We start from the raw sequence: 12,891 nt of genomic DNA, 5'->3' as shown, positions 1-12,891 counted from the left end.
GAAAATCTGGTATTGTGATGGTGGCGCATGGGGATGGTGGGTGTCTGGCACACACTCTCATCCACCCCACAGCCCCCCTACACACACAGGGCGTGGGAAAATCAGGGGGAGAGGGATCTCGGCCTGCAGCTTGTTTAGAAGGAGGAAGGCACGTACAGATTTTTCTACCTAGAGTGACAGCTACGACTACTAGTGCCCATTAAAGCCAGATGTGGAGTTTGTCCCCTTTAGAGCACAGAAAGACAGAGGAAGGGACAGCCACAGAGCTCTCCATATGTAAAGCTCAGGAAGGATATAGTAGGGCCTACAATGATGATCCCAATGTGTAGATGTGGTGGACGGGTGTAAGTGATTCCATCATTTAGGTCTCCATCTGTGAAAGGTCAAGAGAGACAATCACCTGAATCTCATTTGAGGAGCCTAGCGAGGAAGAGTGCAGCCACAGAGCTCTGCATCTAAAGGAGACCGGAAATAGTGTAGAGCCCAGTGGAAAACCATATGGGTCTACATTTGAAAGAAAGCAGACTGAGGAGGGGCTTCTAAGGTGGTCTGTGTCTGACGAGTCCTCATGAAGTAGGAAGAAGGGAGCAGCCATTGGAATCTCAATCCGTACAGAACATATTAACATAGAAAGGGAGGGCATCCACCGAGGAAGAGATCCCAAAAAGGTGTGGTCGGATGGAGCCAACGCTCCTACCTCTGCTTCAACCTTCTTGGAAGTGTAGCCTAAAGAGTGTGAAGGCAGGAATTTCAAGGTGGATCTGAACCTAAACTAATCATGGACCTCTACCTTGACTGAAAACATTGGCGTCCTTCAACCAAATTGTGAATGAATTGTTTGAGTCACTGGTAAACAATGATTCAAGGTGGACCCAGTGGGCGACCCCCAACCAAAGTGCACTCATTCATACATCAATACCAAGAGATAATGAATGGTTGCTCATATATTTATGAAAAGTGGCGACACCTGTTGCCATTCACTCAAGTGAAGATATTGACCTACGTTCATGTAAAGGATGCCACCTTCGAAGTTGTAACCTTCTTTCCAGCCTCTTTCAGAGGGTACCTGTAGTTTAAACCTGTGTTAGACCTCTGTCAGTAGAACCTCCATCAGTGTAGGATCATGGGATGAGACTGACCAAGGAGTGTTTACTATTGGCATGTGGAATGTTCCCTCATAGTCCTCCCGGAGTTCCACCAGTGACTGCTTCCCAGGCATTGATGATCTTGCTTGCATCAGCGTCCCGATAGGATGAAATCTGCGGAGGTGAAGGCAAAGCAGCATCCACGAAGGATTCAAAACAATCATTGAACTTTTATAACCAGAATGTACAGCGAACTCGCGCCCAGCGGGGCGGGGACTAATTATTTTAAAACACTTGAGAAACTATGCACGCTGTTGCCTTCCTCCGAATGCCAAGCCAATGATTAAGGAAAGCTATTTCCGAAACGCGTATGGTGAGAAAGGCACACAACTTCGTTGTGAGGGCTCGTTCAAGTTTGCTGCTGCCTGCCAATAAACTAAGGTGAAGTACAGCGTTGTGTGAGGGGGTTTCAGTATATGTGTGTATATATATATTAGAAACAATGTTACTTGACACTATGAGCTTACTTTGCCATTTTTTGCAGTTGCAAAGCCTGCCGTTAAACAATATGTGGCAATGGATTTTAGCCATGCTGAGATGGCCTTCCAGCGAACAGTGGTCACTTTGAAACGTATTAGGATGAGATTGTGAGGAAGGGGTGTACCTTGCTTCCGAAAATGCAATGCAATGCAGTGTATCATCGGTTTGCCAAAGCTGCTGTTGTCACAAACCATTGATAAGATATTGACACCTGAAAAGGAGTGGCATCCATTTTGTGAAGTTGATAGCTCTCCCTCAGGAAGTGGAACTGCTCTAACTTTGTGAATTTGGGCTGTCTGCATTGGGGGGAGCAGATAGCGGTCCAGGTGACCCTTGCACTCTTCCCCACCCTCACTACAAAATGCATTGGAAAAATTTTGGCATTTGGTGAACGTGAATAAAAGGATTTCGAGTATGTTTCTGACAGGCTTTTATCCCTGCATTTGCAGGCTTTCATAGGTATTTGCAAACTAAACACATATCCCATTAACATTAACATGGCAGACATTCTGAAAACCTATTGAATGCCGTTTTTGCACTCTGGCGGATTAGTAGATCCACTGCAGTGGACAAATTTATATTTGGTCGCATTGTTTGCATCTGCCATGTGACTCAAGATAATAAAGCAGAATCTTTATGGACTTCTTTAAAAGGAAAAGAACGAAGTATAGCAAATTGGCTTCAAAGACCAAATCTTAAAAGTGTCTGTCAGAGTAAAAAAAGGAGAAAAAAACTCAGTGGGCAAGACATTAGTTATTTCTCACTTTCTTTCCTATGCACCCATTCTTTGGAACATTTTGGGAAGGGATTTAAATCTATGTGACATTTGGGCATTCTAGTTCATTCGATGGTGGCCCGCTTCGTTAGCAGGTCACGTGCGGGTTGCACAGCTTGTACACTTGGGTATTTCCAAATTAATACTCATTCACCATAGTAATCAAATGTTCATCATTTTTTATTTCCTTCGTTTTTGTCTTGTCTTGTCGTTTTTTACAAGGCATCACGTCAAAAGGTGACATTCATAGTATTTTTTAAGTTGATTTTATCCAATGCATTGCCCATCCAGGCCTATACACGAATGTATCTTGAATATCAAAACATCCACCAGTTACGATATTATGTCTTCACTCAATGCATTTCGGTATTTAACCTTCTTCAGGAGTATCTACAAATCGTAAGAATATCTCTATTAACAACAGATCACCTGTACATCCCACCCAAACAATAAACATTCAATATATTCATCATTACCCCACAACCCTACTTTGCCTTTCATCACCCTTATTTTATGCTCAAAATTATTATCTCAACTTAAAGTCAAAATGTGCCGTCCATTACGTTTTCACTTATTCCCAGTTTTACATAAACCACGTACTCTTCAAACCTCCCACCCTTAAATCAACGTTGAAAAACATCCCTCATCCACCTTCCGCTTTCTCCCCCCGATTTACCAGAGTTTCCCTTGCTTCCCTATTCCTTAACCGTACTTGATTTAAAACACCTTTTCCAACCCCTCGGCATACCTGGTGTAAAAAATCTCCCAGCGCATCACCCCGTCCTTCGCTGTTGAAACTTGTTAAGAACCACAATACTGTTTCTCACAAATTTAAAGTAGTTGTTCCCTGCCCCTCCTTTCCAAACACAGGTGCAAACCATCACGTGTTCTCCCGTACCCGCCCATATCCTCTCCAAAGTCTGCCCACTGAAAACTCTCAGTAAGTATCACATTCCCATTTCTCCACTTCTGTGTGTGTCATTTAAATTCAAAACAAAAACATCAATGCAACATTTAAACATCTAACAAATACACAGTACAATCATCCCTATGCGAGATTTTCCAGTAATCCGACCGTGACGTGGCATGTCTCTTTCGACGTGAGGCTTTCATTTTCTTTTTACTGAACTCTTCGTTTATCCTCTTAACCGGGTGCTAACAGGGGTTTGAAACGGTAAGTATTACGACACTGCAAATTGTGTCCTGAAGCACACCTCATATATTCTGAATTTCTTTTTTAAGTAGTCTTGTAATCCGTTTTGCGTGCAGCACCCGTAAATGGTGCGCCGTTTCTTACACACCAAGGCATAATAGTTCATTCGATGGTGGCCCGCTTCGTTTGGGCATTCTCCATTCAGAAACGTTTTGGTTAGGATACGAACTGGTTACTTTTAGCAGAAACTCTATTACTTGTGAAGTTGTACAAACCTTGCATTAGAAAGGAAACCCATCATTCAAGGGCTTTCTGTCACACAGAAGGCAACATCATGGGCTTCTCATTAGGCTGGATATTGGAAATTAATTTCATTGCAAGAGCAAAATGGCAAGTGGTTAGATTAGTAAAAATGCAGACTGAGTGGCCATTCTTCTCACTATCCGCCACTCTTATAAATGTACTTATGTTGTTTTTTGAATCTTTTATGAATGATATAGTATTTATCTGTAAACAACAGTAAAAACGGAAAACAGGGAGCCTTATTTATAATGCACTGTATCGTTGCTGATTTTTTCCGATATTATTTTCCTTGCAGGGATATGTCTGTGCTGCTTGCTTTTGCCAGTGCTCTGTTTGCGCTTCAGACGTGGGATGCCTCCTCATGGTTGATGTGGGGTCCAGGTCTCTCTGCATTTGCTGCCTTTTTATATGTGCGCCTGGTCAGCAAGTGGCGGCTGGCCAAGCTGCAAATAAGCCTGAAAAAATACCGGACACAGCTGGAAAAGACTGTAGCTGACAGCCGCGCATTTACCAACCTAGTCAGGAAAGCTTTAAGACTTATTCAAGAGACTGAGGTCATTTCCAGAGGGTTTACTCTGTGAGTATTTCTCTTAATAACAAACTAACATCAACTGTTTTAATAATGGAACAACCTTTTAGCACATTCTCTTTATATAGTGGTGTTCATCAACATTGAAATGTGAGGTAACATGAAGTTCTCATGTTGTAACAGAATCTTTTGGAGTGAAGTGGTGCGTTATAAGAATTGGTACTTTTACGTGTACATGTCCACAGATGTACATATTATCAAGTGAGTATATTATGGATTAAAACCCTAAAACCACTGAAATGAACCTGTTATTGTTAGCTCTGCAAAGCATAAGTTCAACTACAGCAATGCAAACCCTAACTCCGACTTAAAAAATAATCTTTTTAACTTTTAAGAAGGAGCTTTTGGGGGACCCCCACACCTAGGTCAGGGGGGGTCATGGTGTGCCCACACTGACCCTTATGTGGCATTTTGATTCTTTTTTCAGAATGCAGAGACTGTGCCCCGCCTCTTGTAATGCCGGCTTCAAGAGAAACTTTTCTCTCTCAGCCAGACAGTCAGTTTTGGTTTCACAGACCTTGTAGAAAAAAAGCTCCCTTGTTCACTGGAGGGTGTGGGAGAGACTATTTTTTAAGTTAGGTCTGCAAACTGTCCATGAACTTGTGTACAAGGTCACTTTGCAAACTAATGGTCCAGATAGTTCTACAACTTACCCTTTTAATTCCACCTGACTCACTTTTGTGACACTGATTTCTAATTACTGTGTAGATTTACACCAAATAATGCATAGACACTAACTACCCTCAGCAAAGTTATAGTTTCAAGTGTAGTGCAGTTCTGTTCAGTGTTTTTGTAGCAGAGAGCAGTTTCCTAAGGAGGTTAAAATGGGAAATACTGTTTTTGACCCACTTTACTCCCTTCTCCTGAATGAATCTGCAGTCCATGCCAAACCAAGTTATATGTGGCTTTTTCAAAAGATGCTAAACTTCCCTGGAAGGAGCTGAGGTGGATTAAGTTGTTTTTTGGAAAGTTTTGTGCAGATGCATAGATTAATCAAATAGCCCCAAAGTTATTAACAAAAAAAGGCTTTTCCTATGGAAACTCACCCTTAATTATAACCGCATATTGTTGACCTCCACTGTGTAAAAAAAATGTGTGCGTGTGTACATTTGAGTATATGTGTACATATTCTGTTTGTTGTGTATTCACTAGTTTTTGCAATTATCCTAATTCTCCTTATTGAGTACAATGAATGAATCAATGTTTACACTGCAGCACATTGTATTGTGGCATTAAAATGTTTGTGATTTTTGAATTACTGAATGTGGGAATGGGCATTTAAAGGATATTGCCATTACACTTGATGCATGTCACTGCCATGGTGAAATGTTTTGTGAAGCTGTGGTTATCTTGACAATAGTGCTAAATTGTACTTTTATACTCTTGAGACTTCTAATTTTTCCCTCTCTTTTGTGCACATGAAATCTTTAAAATGGAGGTTATCTTGGATTTGATTAACATCGCTTTGGTATCTTTGTGGAGTGATGTGGTGTACAAATATTAGAAATTAATAAAGATTACAAAGTTGATGCACACTGTCTCATTAGATTATGGGAGACCAATCATTAGAACTCGTATGATACGATCCTCAGTAGATGGAGATTCACTTTGGAATGTTTATTATTTATTTATTTGAAGGTTTTATATATCACTAACAAGACCCCTGCAGTATCGGAGCATTCTACACATTTCAAAGAACAGAGACATATACTATCAATATTATAATAGTCTAGAAACAGCACAGGATATGGCAGATCTCCGATGAGGGAGGGATTGCCTCAATAATAGGACAGATAGATCAAACAGTAATATAACCAGCGAGCCGTAATCATGAGCAAACTTGATGAGTCCTTATAAGCTCAGAGAGAAAAGTTCCTAGGATCTAGTTTAGAAATGTGTTCATGAGTAGTAGTTCAACTTCTTTCTTGAAAGATGCAGTTGAGCGATTCAGTCTGCAGGAGGGGGTTCAAATTCTCGGGGTGATGTCAGAGAAGGCTCTCCTGTAGGTTTTCTTTTTAGAGAATCTCAGTGGTTCCAGCAGTAAAGTGCCAGAGCTTCTGGAAGATCTGGAGCCCCCAGAGAGTTCAAGCTTCTGAGCAAGATAACTTAGGAAATTGAAGTGTAGGGCTTTGTGGGTCATGCATGCAATTTTCAGCGGAATTCTTGCTTCGTAGGGGAGCCAATTGAAGGATTTCAAATCAGCAGTGATGTTGTTGTTTCTTTTCGATCCAGTGATGAGCCTTGCTGCAGAGTTGAGGGAGGCACTAAAGGGAGCCGTTTTGGCAGGAAGATTTTTAATTTTCTTAAGATGTTCATTTGGAGGTTCGCTCCTTTGGTGGCAGCACTAATGTGCTTCTGCATGTTCTTGAACTGAGGCAGGCACTTGAAGCCTGTTAGTTGCATCATCCATTCGTTAATGACGGGTGACTGTTTATGTGGGGTGATTAGGAGGAATTCAGTTTTGAGATTGTTTAGTTGGAGGTGGTTGCATGTCAGCAGTTTTTAGGTTTTGTAGGGTAAAGTTGAGGGCATTGATATCTTCAGGGGAGGAGACTTTCAAGTATAATTGGGTGTCATCAGCATACATGTGATCGTGGATGTTGGATGAGCTCAGAATTGACGTTAGCGGCTCCATGAACAGGTTAAAGAGGATAGGTGAGAGGGAGGAACCCTGTGGGATGCGTATTCTGACAGGGCCGGACTTAGACAGAGACTGATTAACCTTGAGTTTTTTTAGCTCTGTTTCGGAGAAACTAGGTGAATCAGTTTGAGACGGTCCCTGTGGGTCCCTACCTATATTCCAATGGTCTAATAGTTAGTCGTAATTAACCATATTGAATGCTGAAGATAGGTCAGGGAGAATAAGGAGGCATGATTCGTTTTGATCTAACGTTTTTAGCGCATCGTCCAGTATATGTGTAATTACTGATTAGATGCTGGGCCCCGGGCGGAAACCGGATTGTAATTGATCAAAAATACCGAATTGATCGTTGATGGATGACATGGTATATGGGCTTTAGGGTCTTGCAAAAGTGCTCTCGTGCAATGTTAACAAGCTGAGGAATAAAATTAAATGTGGCACAGACATCCACTTTTGACAAAGGCATAAGCCCTTCCTGGTGTTGTTCCAAGAGACCCACTTGATTGGTGCTGAATATCAGTTTGTGGGACAATATGCCAACTGTTCTGAGGGCCCCAGGAGGTGACGATTTACTCCCTTAATTCTCTAGTGTTTATGATGACCCACAAATATGGAGACTGTGATGAATAGTACATTATGGCTTGAGCCACAGTGTGCACACACAGGTCACAGCCATGAGGGTTACTGCCCCCGAATCTTCAAAATAGAATTCTAACAGGAATGTTTCATTGCTGTTGGTGGCACCAGGATGAACCTGCTACTAAAAGATGACTTCAGTGATAATAAGGGTCCCTCTAGAGATGGATCAGGGTCCCATCCCCACGGGTCAGTCCCACTGACTAATCTGGCCGGATTAGTCTTTTAGGTCTATGGGTCTCTTGGATGCCTGAAGACTCTGTAATGTGGTCAAAGGCTGTACTCCTTTTTCTCAGGGGTACTTAGTTCCATATCAAAGGTCAACTGCTTTTTTTACCACACTTGTATGCTCCTATGTTGTATGTTGTGCATTCAGTAGACTTCCTAGCAAGAGATATATCTGACCACTCACTATTGGTATTGACATTTGGGAGTCACTAAAAAGACGAGAAAAACATATGGGGATTGAATGCATCATAGCTTACCGGCAGATCTTTAGATAAGCAACCAATCATAATAACCAAATTATACTTTTTGGAAAATAATCGATAATTTCAAGCCGGGGTCAGCTTGGAAGAAGATTTTAAATCAGTAATTCAGAATCAACCCATGTCATTGGAGTCATATAAAAAGTAGGCATATAGTCGGGCTATCAAGGTAATGGAGGGTGAGATTATCAGCTTTAAAGGGCTAGAAAGAAGCACCCATCCCTAGTAATAAATAAAATACTACACCGTTTACAGGATGACTATAGGGAATTGGCTCCTGAAGCAACTCATTTACACTCCTGGGAGGAAAAAGGCAGATCCAGGTGGCAGGAAACAAGGGAACAAGTTATTAGCGTGGTTTACTCGGAGAGTCGCAGCTATATTGTGGGTGGGTTCATTATCTGATGAGCACGGACGACTGATTACTACTTATATGCAAAAAGCCAAGCTAATTAGAACTACTTTGAGAGCCTGCATAGCTCCCTACACAGCTTTAGGCGAGAATTTCGATAGCTTCTTGGAAATTGTACTCATGACACATCTGACATAATGAAAAAGATAACACCATGTGGTAACCCAGTACGCCATCTGCACAGTGCTCATATAAAAGCAAGTGGCTCTCGTTCTACCTACAGATCTGTAACCGCAGTCGTTTCCCATCACAAAATGCTTTGGTTAAATTGCATTTTTTATGGATTCTTGTTTTTTCCTTTGGGAAAGTCTGATATTGTGTGTGTGTTTTTAGAGTGGTCCACTCTCCATCCTGTGGCTGAGGGAAAGTTAACTTTCTTAGTAGTTTCAGTTCATCCAAACAGCCACAGTAGAAGTACAGAACCACCCCTGTACTTCAAGGCTCAGAGGGCCAAGCAGGATACACTTGTCCACAGTGCCGAATGTAGTGGCGGAAATCAGAGGGGAGATGAAGGCGCAGTTTTGTTTCGGATCTCACGATGTAGGTAGTACTTCTCTAATGTTGATTGGGGGGGCTTAGTTCAATGTCCACGATGGAAACAAGAAAGGAATTTGTTGAAGACTAAATTGATTTGAGGATCGTAGCTGCGGTTGAAAGTGGCCGCTCGGAGCATTCTTGAAATTCATTTGAGCCTTACCAGTAGAGTGTGATGTACTAAGAAGCTTTGTCATAAGCTGTATGAACCTGGGAACGTCCAACTTGAAGGTCATTGAATCGCAGTTGTCAGCAAGAGCATGGGTGGGTTCCCTTTGTGGATTGTCGTGGTGAAGGAGATCTTGCAGTGTTGTCGAGCAGTCTTTGATGGTGGGTCTTGTCCATTAAATCTCTGTGAATGTGCTGGGTGGAGAGAGGGCAAAAAATTGACATAAATATTCAAATAAAAAGGCTAAACATTTCGAGTAGTTTCTCAATAGTAAAGATACCTAAAAGGAAGTTCATAATCAATACGCAGGGTTTCCTTTTCTTTTGTCGACGTCATTTTTTCTACCGCCCTAGTTCTCTTTTGCTATTTTATCTCTAAATGTGCCGAATTTCAGCAGTTGTCAGTATTTCAGATGACTTGATTGCTGCTCATTTTCAAGTCCAAAAGACTTTAAAAGCTGATATTTTTCTCAGCTCTCTTTAGAACACGGTGTGTTTAAGGAGTGGACAAGGTCCAAGATTAAATTAACCTAATACATTTTTAAAAATACAGTAGGGACCCTGTTATGACGCATAAATCATGCATAATGATGCCAAAATGTGCTGCATGTTAAAGAATGGCTGAATTAGCAAGGTAACCCAGGTATCACATTTGTTGCTGTGGATTTCACTCTGCTTCAAGAAAGCTGCGACTCTCATCCTGGAGAAGTGCAAATTACGCAATTTTGGGTCTTTTTTAGTGTGGGGTAATATGATGACTTGCGGATTGTGTGTCAGTCCTCTGCTCATATCCTCTGGGGATGGTGTGGGCATGCTCTGACACAGCCGAGCATGGTAAGACATCACTGTCACAGTGAGACACCAACTAACCATGCGGTCTAAAAGGAAGCAGAATTTCCTCCTTGGTTGCGATTGTAAACCAGCTGCCCATGCTGTTCCGCTTGTGGTCACTGCATGACCTCAGATAATCTCAAGCATATCATAAAGATTGTGAGTGCTTTTTATATATAAATAAATGATAATGCAGGCTAACCTGGGAGTACATTTTGGATGTAGATTTAATGCTCTAGAAATGAGCTCGATTTGGAGCACTTGAGATTTGCACCCTCCACTGTTCAGGCTTCTTCGGAGACCCAATTAATCCCAACTAGGCACCTCAGCGTAAACCTACTCACTCAATGCTCATAAATCATTGGCGTCCCTGCAGCAACTTCTACAAGCTTACCAGTTTGTGTGAAAACAATGCAAAGTGACTTTTACAACAGACAAAAGGCTGCTGGTTGTAAGAAAGTAAGACTACAGCTAGTGTGGGTGACCCTCGTTCTTCTATGTTATGAAGTGGTTATGCGTGAGACCAATTCCGTTTGCTTTTCTGTTCACTCTTGGTTGGTGTCGGAACTCGTTCGGGTGGCCACAGGGCTATTGGGCTCCAGCTTAGGCGATGGAGATCGCTTGCCATTGGTGCAGATTTCCTCTCCTCATCAGTAGTGGCGGCACCAGACTTTCAAGATTGAGGTAGATTGACTGGTGTCACAGGAATGCATGGTGGGGTACAATATTGATACAGCTCACTTGTAAACTGTGCTGAGAGACTAGGTGACCCCTTAGCAGGACTGCTACCTCCTGGATTGCTCTGTTCTGTCCGGTGGAAGCTGTTCGGTTCCTTAGTTTTGTACCATGTTAACGCATCCAAAATGGATCCCACTGGCCGCAGTAGTCAGATTCACACAATACAGCGTCCTACCGCAATACATGTGCTACATATGCGCTGCATACCCACGCACTTGACATGCACACATAATGTCAGCACGAGGTTCTGGGTTTCACATCACAGTGCAACTTTAAACGAGCAGGGTCCGTAGAATGCACTTACAATGATGGAAGGAGGTCTGGTCACACTGAAGATTAAAAACACAATATGCTACCACCACGGCCTACTGTGTTACACCCATACCATGGACAGAAGTCCATTGCCTACTATAAGTCACAGGGCAGGTCCTGGAGCTCCCATTGTCCGGGGCATGCCAGGCGTCTTTGCACACTCTCGTTTAGTGTGACACCAGGGCCAAAATAGAAGTATGAATACCAGTTTCACTCTCAGACGGGCACTGAGGACAGCACACATGCCCATTTACCATGAAGCATTCCCATCCCAACAGGTGAAAACTTTGGAAAGTAAGTGTTTTGTGAGTAAATGAGGAAATCTTTGAATGATGGGGCCATCCTGTCTCTAGACAGCATAGGATGAAAGTCAAGAGAATGCCTCAAGCAAAGACTCCATGGTTAAAATTTTGACAGAGCATAACAACCCACGCAGGATAACCAAAATGGATAAACAGGGGACAAAGACACAGTCACTTTTAGGGCCAGTACTACATCAAGACAGTGCTAATCAACTACCTAAAGTGTGACCAGCTACGAGTCGCCATATTGACTGTGGTCCCATTTTAGGGGCAGGGAAAGTGCTGGGTGGCAACATGTTGCTTTGCATTTGGAGACAAAAACCATTACAGTGACCCTGGGTCATCCGGAAGCCTTTATGCAAGTGAACCTGAGCCGAGCTCGGTCTCTATGCTATGGACTATTGGAAAAACGAAAAATGTCATAGCAACAAAGGTACTTCACTTGACAGTTCTTCAGATTAGGTTGGAAGGAAGTAACATTTTACTCGATTCTCTTGAAAACTTGGGAGCAAAACGATTGTGGCAATTAAAGAAGTAATTATCATTCCAGGTAGGATTATTTGTCTCTTAAATGTGTGCATTTCTCTGTCGTGCTCTGGGTACCTCTCAGTCTCCTCGCATTTTCTCTTTTAATTTCTTTTTACCCTCAAGGGTGTCTGAAGGCAAATCAGTGTTGTAAGAGGCCAGCACTTGAAATGAAAGACACCGCAGTGATGGAGCTCTCCTCGCCAGGGAGGCAGTCTATGGAAAGGGCTTTATTCTGAGAGGCCATTATCTTCTAGAAAAAAGACTATTGTGTGAGACTACCGGAAGACCCTAATACAAGTAATAGTATTAGATCATCAATCAAACTACCAGAGGCTGAAGCCAAAAAAGCACAATATAAAATTAACATTGAGTCCAGTGCTGCCCCTTCCACTGCCCATGCACCCATTTATCGTTTTTTCTCTCTCTCTTCTTCAGGGGAAGATTCAGGCTTGCACTACGGTTTCGTTTTGGTCTGCAGGATTCCTCCCTCCAATATCACCCCACAGATTTCTGGTTCTAACCGTAATCTCCCATTGAAGAAAAAAGTTGTTTGTGTTCCGTATGCCTTTAAAAAAGTAGAATGGCTGCCTTTTTCCCATCATGCCCAACTTTGCTTCAGTCCGGATAGTTACATTGTTCAGGACCACCTCAGAAAGGGTTCAAATTGTCCATCATTTTGGTGTCAGCAATTACTGATATTTCTTGTGGAGTCATTTGGAACAGTAGCTTTGCTGCTCATTTGTACTGTATTTGGTTTTCTCTATTATTGAAAAGAAGAAACATTGACATAACATGAACAAGTGTAAATGGGCATTGTCTTTATTTAAAAGAGAAAAGATGCACGATTTGGCATTGA

At 42.2% G+C, this 12,891-nt stretch overlaps 1 protein-coding gene across 3 annotated transcripts in view; it reads left to right on the top strand.

Moving 5' to 3' along the window:
* Positions 1–12,891, top strand: part of VEZT (vezatin, adherens junctions transmembrane protein) — a 280,161-nt gene that overhangs the window by 130,178 nt on the left and 137,092 nt on the right. For 2 of the 3 annotated variants that reach the window (XM_078675941.1, XM_078675933.1), the window contains exon 5: positions 4,152–4,433. In XM_078675941.1, coding sequence (XP_078532067.1) covers positions 4,152–4,433 — 282 coding nt within the window. Of the gene's footprint in view, positions 1–4,151; positions 4,434–4,568; positions 4,647–12,891 lie in introns of all 3 variants that reach the window. The other variant, XM_078675924.1, reaches the window with a different exon arrangement.

This window comes from Lissotriton helveticus, chromosome 1_1 (assembly GCF_964261635.1).
Source record: "Lissotriton helveticus chromosome 1_1, aLisHel1.1, whole genome shotgun sequence".
Taxonomy (NCBI): Eukaryota; Metazoa; Chordata; class Amphibia; order Caudata; family Salamandridae; genus Lissotriton; species Lissotriton helveticus.
The sequence above is the reverse complement of the archived record's forward strand: the minus strand, read 5'-3'. Positions and strand labels throughout refer to the sequence as shown.